Raw genomic sequence first — 16327 nt, 5'->3', positions numbered from 1 at the left:
ACGGTCCCAAGACGTCCGCAGAAAAGCGCCCGGGGCCTGCCCGCGCCCAATACTTCCCACCCGAGGTTCCAGCACCCCACAGGCATTCCCCATTCCCTGCCGCGGGGCCCGTAAGCCTCTCCCACTGGACAGGAAGGCTCTTGGGGCCAGGAAGAGGAGGCCACCAGGGCACAGCTGAGGAGGGCACAGGGTTGGGGCAGAGCTGGGGGAAGGGCCCGGCCCGCAGGACGGGGGCAGAGCCGGGGGGGCCTGCAGGACCAGGGCAGAGCTGGGGGGGCCTGCAGGACTGGGGCACAGCTGGGGGAGGGGCCGGCAGGACCAGGGAACAGCTTGGGAGTGGTCCACAGGACCCACACACAGCTTGGGAGGCACAAGACCGGGGCACAGCTGGGGGGGGGGGGCCCTTGCAGAACTGGGAGCCCAGGGCCTCCCCCCACAGGCCTCCTGCAGCTGCTGTCTGGAGCTTGCCAGGCCTTAGGTCCTGCTCCTGCTCAAGGCCCCTGGCTCACTGCCCCAGGCACGCCCACGCAAGGTGACAGGGTGGCAGATGTGTCTCCTGGTCCTGGTGACACTTCACAAAATAGTTTTCTAGCCAGGGCCAACTTGGGAAATTCCAGGGATGAGGCGGGAACAGCTGGGTCCTGGCGGGGGACAGCCCTGCCCACATGGGGCACAGGGCAAGGAGGGACGGACTCTCAGGCCCACTGTGAGGAAGTCCTTTAATAGAGACGGGCAGACAGGGTACACGACTCGGCCCTGGGCCAGTGGATGCAGTGGCCCCTCCCCCCACCTGGCTTGGCCCCAGGGTGGACACTGGAGAGGCAGTTTTAAAAACAGTGGGACTGATTCTTCACTTCACGGAGAAGGGGATCCCAGAGGAACAGCCCGCAGGAGCATCTGCACTCAGAGATGCGTCTGAGCGGTCACCCCTAACTGTTGCACCCAGGAGGGGGCAGCGGCCCACGGGGGCCCTGACAGCACGGGAGGGACTGGCCGTCTACAGCTCTTACTGTCCCTACTCTACGTCCACAGTTGTGCTTTAGAAGCCCCCACCCTGCAGCCCTAGCCTGAAAGCCCGAAGCTCCTGGGGGGAGAGGGACCCCCGCCCTCTGTGAGCTCAGGCCTGGGGACAGAGCAGCCTTGCTCCTCGCCATGAGCCAAGGGGTAGCTGGAACAGAAGGGTGGACGCTGGACAAAATGCAGGCTGGCGGGAGCAGGCGGGGTTGGAAGGACAGGGGGCGAGGCTTGAGGTCTGGGTAGCAGGTGCTCATGGGTGGGGCAAAGCTGGGCTGGGGGCGGTGGATGGAGGGGAGCTGAGCATCTCCTGACACCATTCCGCAGCGGAGGGGGTGGGGGGCGAGGTGCCCACCCGGCGCGGCTGCCTCCAGTGTCAGGGGCTGGGGGGCTGGGGCAGGCCCTGGCTCCAGGTACGCAGGTGGGGAGGGGCAGGGCATGGTGACGTCTGCGGGCGAGTCCCCGCCGGCTGGGGGGGGGGTCTACAGGATCAGTTGTTCTCGAAGAGAGAGAGCAGGTCATCATTGTTGTTTGTGGGGAGGTCAGGTGGGCCCAGGTAGGACAGCAGTTCCTCAGGGTTGGTCAGTTCTGGGAGCAGCTGGGGACAAAGCAAAGCCATCAGCGGCTCTGGCCTCGGACCTGGCACAGCCCTTCACGGGCCCCTGACCCTCAGCCTGCACAGGGGCCTCTCCCTGCCGAAGGCTGCTCTTTGCCCGGGAATCACTCCACGCAAGTTGTCCGAGGACAGCCCGGGACACGCAGTGCCTGGCCCAGGTGGCCGCGCTGCTCCTGGCAGTTGGGGATGGTGCGGGGACCCCGACGAGAGCACGCCAAATGCAGGAGGTGGAATCTCCAGCGTCCAGGATTTGCTGCTTTGAGCTGCTCTAACTTTTCTCGCGATGAACTTCAATGAGTTTGGTTTATTCGGGTCGAGGACAGTTACCTGCGTTTTACACGCTGATTCTGGCTCACACGCCAAGGTGAGTCAGACGGGTCAACTCCCACCCCGAGCCGATGTGGTCAGCTGCAAGCCCAGTCTTCTCGGGCACTTGGCACAGGCCCCCAGAGCCAACCCCACGGCTACTGCAGGTGCCCGACACTCAGCGTCACGAGAGTGGACGCTACCTGACCAGCTCTCTGGGTCTGGAGGTCACTGGGGCGTCAGTGTCCTCCCTTCTATGAAGCACGTGGACCCTGGGGACGATGAACACGCTGTCCCCAGCCCCAGCTCCCATGTGCTCCCCAGCATGGGGCCCGTACTCACGTCCAGGGCCGGTTCCGGGGCCTCCCCCGCCCCAGACATGGGGGGCCCCATCACGCCTGCGGCCGCACTGAAGCCCAGCTCGCCGAGGGGGCCTGAGCTCACTGGGCCCAGGGGCTGCCGGGATGCTGGGGGAGGGTTTGCATGGTGCAGCTGGGCCCCGGGGGGCCCCCCAAGGCTGGGGGCGTGCAGGCCCTGCGCCCCGGGGTTGTGGGCTGGGTCCAGGTGACCCGCTGGTGCCATCTGAGGAAGCAGAGAAGAGGAACCAGGTCAAATAGCCCAGGGCCCCCCTCCCCAGGAGCCGGCCCTCCACCCTCCACCAGCACTGACCTGGCCTGGGAGGCAGGGGGTAGACTTCTCTGGGGTCAGGAGGCTGCTGGGAAGGTCAGATTGGTAGGAGCTGGGGGGCGGCCCCGCAGTGAACTCCGGAAGGGCTGGGGTGCTGGGCGTGGCGGGCGGGAAGGAATCGGGGAAAGTCCCGGGTCCCAGGAAGCTGGAAGCTAAGAGCAGAGCCAGTCCTGAGTAAGGCCTGGGGGCTTGCGCCAGAGGAGCAGCGGGTGGGGTGGGGAGGCAGGCTGGCCGTGACCTGGGCGGGGCTCCCAGCACTCTCCCCCAGGTAACACGGGACTTCTCATCACAGCCAAAGGATCCCGCCACAAGAGGACAGGGATGGACCCGCCTTACCTAGACACACTCACAGGTGGGGTCAGAGAGGGTCAGGCCCCAGAAGCATGACAGCAGATGGCCCCTGTTCCCCAGCGCCGGGGTGGCTGGGCCCAGCTACCACGGGAGGCCCTGCTGCACTGCCCAACCCCTCCGGGGTGTCCCCAGACAGCCCCCCAGGCGCGGGGATGGCTTCACAGGGAGTGGATAGACGGGCCCGGAGAGAACAGATCATTTGTGGCCATCTGCGGGGGGGCCTGCCATACTCACCCTGGCTGGGGTAGTCACCAGGAGCTGGGGCTGAGGGGGGCTGCAGGGGGGCGAAGGGGGCGGCCCCGGGGCCCAGGGCTGCAATCATCTCCATCACACTGGGCATGAGCACGTGCGCAGGGCTCACAGTGCGGCAGCGCTTCAGCACGGGCCCGTCCGGCTCCTCCTTGACGTGCACGTCTGGCTTCACCGGCACCGGCTTCCAACTGCACGTGGGGTCGATGGTGATCTCCTCGTAATCGGAGCTGCGGGCGTACACGTGGCCTGGTCACCACCTGTCCAGCTGCCTCTCTCTTCTGGGCAGACCTTCCACTCAAATGCTGGTGGCCGCCCAGCACATTCTACGGGCCCCGGGGCGGGGGGAATGTGGGTTCTGCCTGGGTAGGGAAGCCGTGGAGGGTGCCTCCCAGCTGTCCCCCAGGCTGCCCGCTGCAGACCAGATACCGGGGGCGGCAGAAAGAAACTTACTTCTGAATGTAAATGAGAATGCCCAGCATGTACTGGTCTACCTCCAGGCCTTCCAGCAACGCTGTCTTACTGTGGGAAACCAGAGGCACATGGCTCAGGGGCCTGGCCCAAGCTCATTCTGGCCGCAGGCCCATCACTGTGCCGGAGGCCACCCCCTGGGAGATGACCCCTCAAGAGGAGACCCCATGGAGGTGACCGTGTGTGAAGTCTATGCCCTGGGCTGCACCATCCTGGTCTGTGCGGTGACCCCCTGAGCTGACCAAGGTTTTCCATGGTGCCATGGGGGGGGGAAACGCTCCCACAGCCTCTGACATGTGCCACCCTGTCTGTGCCTGAGGCTCCCACGAAGACTGCCTTGGAGGTACTCACTTGCACACAGGGCATCTCCAAGTCCCCCGCTCGCAGTTGAGCTGTAGGTAGGATTCCAGGTCGAAGCACTATGGAGAGCAGGACAGGTGGCTCCTCACGTGGGGGCCACATCCCGTGATCGAGCCCCACGATTCTGGGCTCATCTACTCGGGTGCCAAGAAGCCATGTGTGCCAGGCTTTCCCTGAGGCGCCCTTCTGCCAGATGGACACTGGGACAGCCTACACAGTCCTCAGTGGGATGCGGAGGCCATGCAGCCACAGAATTGGGTGTCTGTGCTGGCAAAGGACCACCCCCGGGGCACAGTGTCCAGGACACCCCGAGAGAGAGCTGGCCACTGAGCTGCCCTCCTGGGGGGGCGGAGCGGGGGGCTGGATGGCGCCCGCTGTCCTGTGGCCTCAGGAGACGAGACCCCAAGAATTCAGGGAAATGGCAACCGTGCTTGGAGACACAGATGCCCGGTCCCAGGGGAGGGTACGAAGGAGCCCGGCCACCTGCCTGCCGCTGCCTGTCCCTCCACCTGCTGTTGGAGGTGGCGGCAGCGACGGCACACAGGGAACACAGCCAGCGGAAGCTCTGGCTGAGCTGCACAGGGACACCCACCTGGATGTGACGGCAGTCGTGACCGCGGGCGGGGAGCTGGATCCTGCGGAAGGTGATGGGGCACTTGAGGGACACCTTGATGGCGGTCTGCTCTACCCCGTCCTCGCCGTTTGGCCCAGGGGTGCCTGGGATGGTGCCGCTGCTGAAGTTGCGCTTTACTGGTGTCGCCGGGGAGAGCACTCGAGTGAGGGGCTGCGTGGGGCTGACCGCCCCCCATCCCCCCAGGGCCCCGGCATGGAGGCGACAGCCTCATCGGATGGGGGCATGTGGGGGTGGTGGCCGGGGCCACTCACTCTTGGTGATACAGTGCTCGGCAGGCAGGAGGCGCTTCTTGAGGAGACCCTGCAGCACCGAGCGAACGGAGGGCCGGTGGACCAGCTGCAGCACGAAGAGATGGGACTGCGGGAGAGGGGCTGCTCAGGGGGGGCGGGGGGACTCCTGGCCTGGGAGCCCCCCAGGTGCTGACCAGCACAGCCCGCAGCACCCCCGCAATCCCACAGAGCCAGAGGCCCTGGTGGCTGCTCTCGGCCCTGCTCACCCCCAAGCAGGGATTCGGGGGCTGCAGCACATGGGACTCCACAGCCTCCTGCTGGGGCGACAGCTCAGCTGGCTTCCCCGTGGGGCCGGCACAGGTGCCCAGTCTAGGTAAGCGGGCCTAATGAGAGCAGGGAGGCCGCTCCTCACAGGCCCCTTTCTGAGAGGCCAGAACAGGCTGGATGGGGGAAGCACCGGGTGGGGTCGCCGGACCCAGGAGGGTACTCACGCAGCAGCAGGCTGTGACTGTGATCTGGATGGTGTTGCGGCCTGGCTGGCACACGTGTTTCAGGTACAGGGGCTTATGGGACGTCTTGTTGTCGCCGCGCTCAATGGTCAGTGGGGTGGCGTTGACGCTGACCTGCACGGAGGCCGGCCAGTTGGTGTTCATCTGCCGGTCCTCGTGGTGGTAGCACTTGAACTGCAGCTCCAGGTCGGGCCTGTATGGGGTGGGGGCGTGCTGAGAATGGAGCAGGGGGACGGGGTGGCCAAGGGTGGCCATGCACGGGGTGGGGGGGCGCCCACCTCAGCATCAGGGTCTTGTAGACGGAGTCGCGGAGCTGGAAGGCGTGGTTGCTCACAGCCAGGTTGTGCTGCAGGCGGAAGGGCTCCAGGACCACCCCGTCCCGCACGGGGAAGGTCAGCCGCAGCTCGTCGCAGGGGCCGCTGCCTGGGAGCAGGCCGTGCAGGTGTGAGCAGGCTGTGCGGGTGTGAGCAGGCTGCCGGGGCTGTGGCCAGGAGCACGGCCTGTCATTCCCCTCCCCCGCCCCACCTCGGGGCGTCTCCCCGGGACCTGGGCCTGGCCAGAAGCAGGAGCTTGGTGTCCCACCTTAGTCACCCAGCCCGGTGTCCCCTAAGTTATAACTGGAGCACATGTTCCCAACCCAGAAAGAGGCTGCCACTGGCACTTTCTCAGGGGTGGGAGGCTGAGGAGCTGGGACCGGATCAAACGGACCACCTGGCGTCTTGCTAGTGCTTGAGCCAGGGTTCCAGTTGCCCTGCTTCCGTCATGGTGGCCTTCCCTAGTTCTCCCTCAGGGCAGGAAGTTCCCAACGAGGAGTGGACTTCAGGGGACTCATAAATCCCTTAATAATATACAAAATTTTGTGTGCACGGGTGTGTTTCTAGAGAGAAGATCCACACCTTGAAAGACACGCAAAGAGATCTACGAGTAGAAGACAAAGGTACGGGCCCCCCGTCCCCCACATTCCCTGCAGGCCACTGGGGTCCTGAGAGCAGATGACACTCACCGGGGGGTGACGGGTGTAAGGAGCTCACGCTGGGCTTGAGGTCGGACAGGAAGGGAGACTTGACCTCCTGGCTAGTGGACATGTAGGGGACGCTGCTGCCGGGGGTCATGGGCGGCGTGGGGCTCCCCGGCAGTGGGGAGCTGGGGTAGCCAGGGATGGAACGGGTGGGCTGTGGGGTCGAGCAGACAGTCAAAGGGTATCTGGCTAGCCCTCCGTACTTCCTCCTCCTTGGGTGCCCTCTGTGCACGTACCCACCCGTGAGCCGCCCGCCAGTCTGCCCGTACCCCACTCAGGCCATGCTGGCTGTAGCCGACGCTCCCCCCGTTGAAGCTGGTGCCCTGCCCGTTGAACTGCTCTGTGGGCTGCAGGAGAGAAAACTGCGTGCGCCCGGGGCCCCCGCCTGCCCCTGCCAGGCCCCTGAACTGGACCCGAGGAGGGGGCTGGGGGCGGGGTGCCCACCGCACACACCGGCACTGGCCTTTGGTTTCTTTGTATGCTTTCTACGATTTGCAAACGTGTTGCTTTCATAATTTACAAAGTTACCACTCTGGAAGCAGAGAGGACCCCGCCTGTCAGAAGGGGGGAAGGCAGGGCCACCAGAAGCTAAAAACCCAGCTCCTCCTCCCCGCCGTGCCCCCCTGGGCCCGTCCCCAGCAAGTAGAGGGAACGGGGGCACTCTTCCCCACAGGACATTCAGTGGCTGCAGTGCCTGCCCCCTAGGTCCCTACACCAAATCTCACAGTGGGTCCTTTCAGAACCACATCCCTGCCCCGGTCAGGACCTCTGTGGAGCTCCGGGCTGCTTGGTCACCCCCCTGTGCACATGGGCCCGCACCCTGGTCAGCCCAGTCGAGGCCCGTCTGTGTCGCGCGGGGGGAACCCACCCTACCTTGTAGTGCAGTCCTGCAGGGCCGGGGGCGGGCAGGGACTGGGCCAGGCCCTGCTGCAAGGGCAGCCGGTGGCCGGCGTAGGAGGAGGGAGCAGAAGACTGTCCGGCGCCAGGCGTGTACTGGGTGGCACTAGGCCCGTACTGGCCTCCTGGCAGGTACTGCTGCCCTGGATAAACCTGAGGAAGAGAAGAGGCCAGGTGCCAAGGGAACAGGTGTCGGGGAAGCCAGCTCCCAGGGGGATGCGGTGCCCACCCTGTTGGGCACGGCCAGTTCTCTCACACGGATGCCCGAGCTCACCGCGGCTCTGGATGCAGCTGGGGACAAGGGAGGCCCCGACACTCACCTCGCTGGAATAGGCTCTCTTGACCCCCTGTCGGGGCAGTGGCTGGGCCTGCGGGGGCCCAGCGTACCCATGCTGGGGCAGGCGCTGCCCTGCATACAGGGGGGCCATGCCTGCCGCCCGGGGGGGGTTCATGCCCATGGGGCTCAGGCCAGAGGGGCCCAGCAGCCCTCCCATGCTGGTGGGGTTCATGCCGCTTGGGACGCTGGGCCCCCGGGGACCTCCGTGCTGCAGGAACTGGCTGTTGAAAGCCTGCCCGGCCCCCATCTGGGGAAATAAGAGAGGAGCCTTTCAGGCCAACCCCCCACCCCGGGGGTACCACCCAGAGGCCCCCCCTCAGCATCTTGCCCCCCCAACCCAGTCCCCGACCCCGGCTGCCCAACTGGTCCCTGCCTTCCAGACCAGCACACGTGGGTGCCATGGGAGGAGCGGCCGGGCCTCACCGCTCCGTACTGGCTCAGCTCCTGGCTCTGCTTCTCCTGGAGGGCGGCCACGGTGGCCGTGGCGGTGGCCGTGGCGGTGGCTGCAGCAGCAGCCACCGCGGCCGCCGCCGCCGCCTGAGTGAAATCGGTGGAGGGTCGTGTGGCATGTGAGGGTAGACCCAGGCCCCCAGGGCCGCCTGCATACCTGCGAGAGACACACACCGCTGGACTCAGAAGTTCCCGTCTGCCCGTCACCCGGGGGGCCACTGGGCAACGACGGGGGCCCCCACTCTCATCTACATGCTCTCGTGGGAGCCCACAGGAAGAACAGAGATGTGGCTCTTAAGAGGCTCGTCCACACAGTCATTGGCGCCTGCCACGCCCAAAGCATTGCCCCTGGAGGGCTCCCAGCACACCTGCCGCGTGACGGGTCCCACTTACCCAGGAGTGAAGCCGGGGCCCCCAGGGTAGCCCCCACGGCCGTACACCCCTTGCTGCACGAAGCCCTTGTTGGCGGCACCCTCACCAAATGCCTGCTGTCCGAGGCACTGTGGGGAATTCAGGGCTGAGCCGCTGCCAGCCATGCCAGGCATCACAGAGCCACCCGGGGGGCTCCCTGCAGGGCCCATGGGGTTCCCCAAAACCTACAAGGAAGCAACAATTGCCATTGAAGACGATCCAAACAACTAACTTCACACAGACAGTCCAAAGGAGAGGCCTGGCAAGTAAGGGGGTGAGGAGGGCGGACAGAGGTGAGGGAAGGAGGGGAACAGAGCAGAGGGACGGTTCGTGTGGAAGCTGGAAGCGGGGGCGGGGGGGGCACACCATGTGAGGGAGGGGGGCACGTCGACAGGGACAGGGAGCACTCAGGAAGCCCAACTCCATTTCTCCCTGAGGTCCAGGGGGCCCTGGTGGCTCTCAGGGGCGGGCCCAGGTGTGGGCTCACCTGGCTCTGGGCCGCGTTCCCAACGCCCCACACGGTTGTGACCACAGACAGTGATCCCGCCGGCTGAGTGGCGCTCTGTTGCCAAGGCACCGCCTCATAAGCAAATGGACCATCACTGCCAGGAAAGAGGTGGGCAGGCAGGCCCAGGTCAGGATGCCACAGGGGTGGAGACCCCTGCTGGGGAGGTGGGGAGGCCCCCACCGCAGCCCTGCGGCCTGAGAAGTGAAGGCGGCAGGAGCCCCACTCACCCGTGTGGCGTGGGGGGCAGGGCAGGTTTCACGGGGTGCATGGGGTTCATTGGCTTCAGAGCAGCCTAAAGGCCAGGTCTGTGGGTGGCAGGAAGTGGCCCTCACTGCTGTTGACGTGGGACTCAGCTGCTCTGGCTGCTGGGACAGGAGAGAGGACATCAGTGGAGATGCAGCCAGGGGGGCTGTCAGCGGGTTACGGGGAGATCCGAGCACCAGGACCCCCTTGCTCTGGGCTGACTGATGGAGGGCAGGGTGACACCGGTGTCTGAGGGCCACCTTGATCTGCACTGCCCCCCCGGAAGCCAGCATTAACCCTTTAGGCCCTACTACTCAGGGCTCCTGGAACAGCTCTGGGAGAAGGCTTCTGATCCCAAATATTTTCCACGCTTCCCTCCTGCACAAAGGCCTGGATATCTATAAAATAAGGGAGCATCCAGGACCTGATTGCCATCATCCCCCAAGAAAGCCCCAGGGTGGAGGCCAAGCTGAGAGCCAGCATCAGAAAATATAGGAGGACCAGCTGGGGGGGCCGGGGCACTGTGTGCCTAGGCTCTGAGGCGTGCCCACTGTGCGCAGGGGCTCTGGTAAGCAGGGGTGAGCAAGGTCAGCCACCTTCCACCCTGGCCTGGGGCCAATCGGCCACCCCTGGCTGGCAGTCCCCTGCGGGGGCCCACCTGGGACCAACATGGGCCCAGGGCCAGGCAGGCAGACCTGACCCCCACAGGCCACAGTGACACCCACACGAGTTCCCAGAAGGGGTGGGATGCATACACAGGGTGACAGGCAAAGGGTTGGCAGGTGCCTGTGGACATGGCAAGGGGCCAATAGAACACAGCAGAGGCTGGCGAACGCTTGTGGGACCCAGGTGCCCAAGCAGGGGGGCTCCCACCTACCCTATGAGGTGCACTCCCTCACATCTACCATCTCAGAAAAATGAGTGAGGGAGGGCACATTAATGACCAACATTCGAAAAACTCACCAGGCCACTCACATTCTCCAGCACCCCAAAAAGTCAGCCCAAACTTGCTGGCACTGCTGGGGCCACCCCCACACCTACCTCTGCCTGGCCTAACCACGGGGTGCATGGGGTTCATTGGCTTCAGAGCAGCCTAAAGGCCAGGTCTGTGGGTGGCAGGAACACCGCCTATGTTCTCCGGGGGGTCCCCTGGGGGTCCTGGGAGGGGAGGCTGTACTCTTGTACTCTGCCCTCTGGGTGTTGAGGTTCTGTCCTGAAGTACCACTGCCCTTGTGGGGCCGTGAGGCCTCGCGCACATGACCTGAGACAAGCTAACCTCTGGGGGGTCAGTCGCGCCATTTCAGCACTCACGAGGTGTCTGGCTGGTCCAGGAGTGAAGAAGTGGCCCCAGCAGCCACCCAACCACGAGACTCACATTCCTGTGTGCTGACCAGGGACCTCAAGATTATCACATCCTCTAGGAATATGGTGTGGGGGGCAGGTCTGTCACCGGGGACCCAGAGCCGGAAGGGGTACACTGGGGACTGTGATCCATAGCCTCCCATGGGTGGGCGGTTGGCTGTGTGTTTGGAGCATGTGAAGCTCACTGGCCTCTCCCAGCACAGAGCACTGAGGTATGTGGGTCCCGGGGATCCCAGAGCTGCAGCAGGGCCGCTGGAGCTAGGCACGAGGGGGATGGCAGAGGGGAGTCGGCTTGCTCCCCTTCCCCACACCATTCTCCTTCCTCCCCTAGACCAGCTCCCACTCAGGACACAGAGGCCAGCAAGAGCAAGGCTCAGGGGAGTCCAGAAGGCTCTGGGCCCCTGGAATCTGGGCAGAGGCAGGTTTGGGAGCCAGGACCAGCCGGCTAGGCAAGGGAAGGCTGGTGTCCCCACTCCCTACTGGCCACCTTCAGGATGGGTGGGGGGTCGGGGGATAGCGATGGACAGACCTGCCAACAGGTCAATGGGACAGACCAGAGAAGTGACTGATCTCTGATGACGAAGGTAGAAAAACCACACGCTGGAGAAAACCTGGCATTTCAACATGTGGTGCCAGGGCCGCTGGACTCCAGCATGCAAAAAAAAAAAAAGAATCCTAATCTTCACATCTTGCACAGAAATTAACTAGAAACATGCCATAGGTTTAAATGTACGGCGTAAAACCATAGAGCCTTTGGAAACATTCACGAGAAAATCTCTGGGATCTTGCGCTAAGGAAAGTCCTTAAACAGTGCCCCAAAAGCACAGTCCTCAAAGTGGAAAACTGAAAATTTACCTGTGGGAGGCCCTGCTGATGGGACGAAGGGACAAGCCATGTCCCCGGCAAAGGATTAGTATCTAAAATACATAAAGAATTCCCAAAACTCAAAAGACAAAAAAGCTCACCCAGGAAATGGGTGGAAGACAGAGGGACATTTCACTGGCGAGGTCGTGTGGACAGTGAGGCAGCCTGGGGGGGGGGGGCACCATCGAGGCATCGGGAAGGGTGGAGTAAGGCCTCTGAGCCCTCTGAGCCCCCTGAGCCCCTCCCACCGCCCCTCCAGGCTCCGCAGCACAGCAAGGCCGCCACGGAGTGCAGTGAGGATAGACGGCTCCAGCCCTGGGGATACTGGGAATGGACTGCCGTGCAGCCGCTCTGGAAAGTCTGGGGCTTCTCGTAAAACTAAGCAGGCGGCTACTGCCCGGCCCCACAAACTCACTCCCGAACACTCATCTCCCAGAAATGTAAACACGCGTTCACCCAGGAATGTGTGTGTGTGTGCTGCCGGCAGCGTCAGTGGGGACGGCCTGCAGGTGAGGGGCGAGCCCTTCAGGGGCCACCCACAGCCTGGGAGCTTGAGGGGAGGCGGCAGGAAGCCCCAAGAGACCACGCTGCGTGGAGAAAGCCAGTCCCCAAAGGTTACACACGGTAGGATTCCCTTTATGTAACATTCCTGAAATGATGGAATCCCAGAATGAAAAGCAGAGCACAACTGCCAGGTGGGGAGGAGGGAACAGGTGTGAACAGAAGGTGGGGAGGGAGTATCTGCATCTTGACTGGAGCCACGCAGCATCCCGGTGTGACGTTATCCTATCGTATTATAAGATGTCACCACTAGAGTAACCAGGTAAAGGACACACAGTTATTTCTTTCAGCTGCACGTGAATCTTTAATTCCCTCAAAATAAAAGTTTAATGAGAAAACCGCCGCCGCTTGGCCTGTTCTCTCCACTGAAATGCCCAGGGCCACCCTTCCCTACAACAAAGCTGGTGGGGTTGGCCAGGCCCACTCTGTGGTTACAGAAGCAAAGGGTGGGTGGAAGACGAGCCCCTGGCCAGGTGGGGGAGCACCACTGAGGACTCCCGCGGCCCCAGCTCCAGCTCCGGCGCATCACACACAACTGTAGGACTGGAACTGAGGACCCGCATCCCTAACGAGCCTGGGTGAGGATGCTGCCGCTACAGGGACCCCAGGTGGAGAGTGGGGGAGGCAGAGGCTACTGGTCTGGGGCCCCAGGACGACTCCTACATCACATGGGTCGGGGGAATTCCACCCCAAAGGCTGCTCTGCTATGGACGAGACCACAGAGATTTCCAGTTCCCCCTGAGCTGACTGCATGCATGGGTGTCTGGGTGTGCAGGGCGTGTGTGTGTGTGTGTGTGTGTGTGTGTGTGTGACTTCCTGCCAAACTAAGTCTGGTCTCCTCCTTGGGGAGACCTGCACTCTCCAAGTTGGGTACCCCATGGCCCTCTGCTCCCGACAAAGGGAGAGCCCTGCTCTGAATGCAAGACCCTCCTCTCACTTCCTGGCCTGGGAGGTACAGCTGGAGAAGCCCTGGTGTGTGTGTGCGTGTGTGCCTGAGTGCACGTGCGCACAAGGAGGCCCGAGCAGGCCTGAGGCGGGGGCCCTTCTGCTGGTCCGAGGCTCTGCTGTCCACAGCTCCAGCGGGAAGCCAGGACCCCTCGGCAGAACCGCCCTGGCACGTGGTTAGCCTGGAGCTTTCTCTGGGTTGGGTCACATCTCCCAGAAAGACGGCTACAGAAACTCGCTACTCAGACCCCCTCCCAGGGCCTCGGAGCAGCTGCACCCAGTCTCCTGGGTGCCAACCACAGGCAGACGTTAATGTGGGTCAGCTCTCTTGCACCTCTCCTCCGTCCCTGCCGCCTGGTCAGCCAGGAGCAGCACACCCCATGACAGGCCACCTGACCTCGGAAAGGCACGCCTGCTCTGTGGTCCTGGGGCAGGCACTCCGGCAGCAGGGAGCCTGTGCTTCCAGGGCACGTGTCCAAGCAGAGGGACACCCAAGTCTGATGGGCTTGGAGAAGGTGGAAATGGTGGCTCAGTGAGGCAGGACGACACAAGGGGGGGACTCACATGCTTGGATGGCTGGAAGTCCTGCTGCTCTCCACGTGAGGCCACAACACCGACCAGCCTAAGTGCTGGAGCCCATCTAAAGCACCCAGGAACGAGCACTTACGAAGGGCCTGGGTGCACAATGGGTACGTGGCAGCCACCCTAGGAAAGCGGAGGACACACACCTGCCATTCTGTGCTCAAACCCTGAGTCCTGTAGTGGACGCAGTGCCAGTGGACACTTCGTGAGGAAGTCGGGCTGTCCCTGGAGTCCTCCCCAGGCGCACCCTGCCTGCCTGTCATTACCTTCCTCCTCCCTGACCTCTGTCCCCTGCCTGTAACCAGCCCCTGGGCATGACCAGTCCTCAGGCCCAGTACCTGCTGGGGGAGGCCAGGCCCCCCTCTCACGAAGCCTGGATGGAGGCCCGAGGGCTCTAGCTCCCCAGGAAGCGGTGGCTGAGTCTGCTCACCCTCCCTGCATCCACCACCGTCCCCCAGATCAAGTCACACGTTCCGTGTATGCCCCTGCGAAACCGACTTACAGACGTGGCTGTGGATGGTCTGCAACCATCAGGAACAGAGCTGGGCAGGGACGGGCGCATCCGGGCCGGAGGGGAGCAAGCAGGAGGGAAAGGAGAGCGGGGCAGGGAGAGAGGCAAACGGGGGTCCTGGGAGAGGGCACCCTCCCGCCCCGGCGACGGCGCGGCTGGGACGAGGGGTGTCCCCTTAGAAACAACGGCGGGAGGCTGAAAGGTCAGCCTGCTCCGCCGGCCTCGGGCGGCCCCGCGGCCCCACGCCGCCCAGCTGGTGGGCGCGCACGGCCCAGAGCCAGCCCGGAGGCGAGCCCGAGCGCGGCGTGGCGGCGGCGCGGCCAGGCGGGGCGAGGGCCCCGGGCCATCCTCCCGGCTCGGGAGGTCGCCGGGGCCGCGCACACCCCTCGGGCGCCCGGCCGGCTTCCAGCCCACCCCAACAAAGGCTCAGGTGAGGGCCGCCCGCGCGCCGGCCGGAGGGCCCGAGAGCACGACGCGCACGCGGCAGGTGCGGCAGGTGGGCGGCGGGGCCGCCTCCACCCCGGCCCGAGCCCGGCAGAGGCGCCGCAGCGCGGGCCCCGAGCGCCGCACCTGCCCGCCGCGCGCACCTGCCGCACCTGCCGCCCCCGCCGCCCGCACCTGTCCACCCGGCCCGCTCACCTCCGCCCGGCCTAGCCCGGCCCCTCGCCGCCGAGGCCCCCGGCCCACGCCGCTCCATGCGCTCAGCCCGCCCTCCGCGCCGCCCGCCGCCGCGGGGCCGCCGCCGCCGCCACCCGCGCCATCGCGCCGCCGCCCGCTCCGAGGGCACAATGGAGCCGCCGCGCCGCTCATGCATATGCATGACGCCGCGCGCCGGCCCCGCCCCCAGGCCAGAGCAGTGGATCCCAGAGCCGGCGCTCGCGCGGGGCGGCCGCGGGCCTGCAGGAGCCCGGGCTGCAGGCCGGGCCGGGGGCGGGCCGGGGGCGGGCCGGGGGCGGGCCGGGGGCGGGCCGGGCAGCGCCAGCGGCGGCGGACCACCACCGGCGCCCCCGCCCCCTCCACACCTGTCCGAAAGCCGTGTCTGCGGAGTCCCCCGCGCGCCCTGCAGCCTGCCACCGGGGCGGGGCCTGATGGAGGGGCGGGGCCTGGCGGAGCGGCGGGGGCGGGCGGCGGCGACGGGGCCTGCCGATGGGCGGGGCCTGTCAGGGAAGGGTGTCGGAGCCCGGCTAGGGGGCGGGGCCTGGCGGAGGGGGCCCGGTCGAGGGCGGGGGCGGCTGGAGGGGCGGGGCCTGAGTGCGGGCGGGGCGGGTCAGACGGAGGCCGGCCGGAGGACTGGGGGCGCGGGGGCGGGGCGCCAATCTGAGAGAGGCCGGGCGGAGGGGAGGAGCCCGGCTGGGGGCGGGGCCGGCCGGAGGGGCGGGGCCTCCCGGGGAGAGATGGGGCTTTCGGGGGAGGGGAGGGGAGGGGCCTGGCAAAAGGCCGGCCTTCCGGGGGGTAGGGCCTGGCTGAGGGCGGGGCCTCCCGGGGCCGGGGCCGGGGCCGGGGGCCGGGGGCCGGGGGCCGGGGGCCGGGGTCCGGGGTCCGGGAGGGGAGCCGGGCTGGCCGCACGTGCTGCTGCGGTCTCTGGGTCGCTGCGCCCCTTTAGCGGACCAAGCGCCGTTTCTTATCCGCTGGCTCCTCCACGTGCTACTATTACCCTTTAAGTCCTTTTTTCTGCCCTGGCTTTAGGGAGACCATGTTCTTCCAGTCACCCCACAATTCATGTTTTTTACTGTGCCAACTACACGTAAGAAAATGTATTTCAGGGCAGCCCGGGTGGCTCAGCGGTTTAGCGCCGCCTTGAGCCCAGGGCGTGATCCTGGAGCCCCGGGATCTAGTCCCACGTCGGGCTCCCTGCATGGAGCCTGCTTCTTCCTCTGCCAGTGTCTCTCTCTGTCTCTCATGAATAAATAAATAAAATCTTAAAAAAAAAAAAAAAGAAAAGAAAGAACGAAAAGAAAGAAAAGAAAGAAAATATTTATGGTGCCAAGATCTTCCTCCAGGCTACAGTTCATTACGAGCATAGGATAGTATCTTAACTGGGCCCCTCGGTGGCTAAGTGTCTGCCTTTGGCTCAGGTCATGGTCCTGGGGTCCTGGGATCCAGCCCTGGGTCTGGCTCCTGGCTGGGTGGGGAGTCTGCTTCTCTCTCTGCTCCTCCCCCCGCTCACGCTCTCTTTGTCAAATAAATAAATGAAATCTTAAAAGAAAAAAG

General features: G+C 64.9%; 1 protein-coding gene across 11 annotated transcripts; it reads right to left on the bottom strand.

Annotated features, from left to right (window-relative positions):
• Positions 1–702: 702 nt before the first annotated feature.
• Positions 703–15191, bottom strand: ZMIZ2 (zinc finger MIZ-type containing 2). Of its 11 annotated transcripts, none has more exons than XM_025433729.3 (19): positions 15139–15190; positions 9276–9410; positions 9028–9142; positions 8523–8725; positions 8103–8286; positions 7663–7926; positions 7319–7495; positions 6715–6792; positions 6431–6599; positions 5706–5880; positions 5410–5620; positions 4940–5045; positions 4647–4804; positions 4046–4113; positions 3677–3745; positions 3209–3453; positions 2606–2775; positions 2279–2518; positions 703–1612 (listed from the first exon to the last, which is right to left on the bottom strand). In XM_025433729.3, exons 2-19 carry the CDS (start codon positions 9323–9325, stop codon positions 1505–1507), a joined length of 2790 nt encoding a protein of 929 aa, XP_025289514.1. In that variant the 5' UTR covers positions 9326–9410; positions 15139–15190; the 3' UTR covers positions 703–1504. The 11 variants fall into 11 exon arrangements, with proteins under 11 accessions (XP_025289514.1, XP_025289498.1, XP_025289523.1 ...); XM_025433713.3 differs by lacking the exon at positions 15139–15190 and adding an exon at positions 14756–14908; XM_025433738.3 differs by lacking the exon at positions 15139–15190 and adding an exon at positions 14756–14908 and having other exon boundaries at positions 5706–5850.
• Positions 15192–16327: the final 1136 nt, after the last annotated feature.

The sequence above is a fragment of the Canis lupus genome, chromosome 16 (genome assembly GCF_003254725.2).
Source record: "Canis lupus dingo isolate Sandy chromosome 16, ASM325472v2, whole genome shotgun sequence".
Classification (NCBI taxonomy): Eukaryota; Metazoa; Chordata; class Mammalia; order Carnivora; family Canidae; genus Canis; species Canis lupus.
The sequence above is the reverse complement of the archived record's forward strand: the minus strand, read 5'-3'. Positions and strand labels throughout refer to the sequence as shown.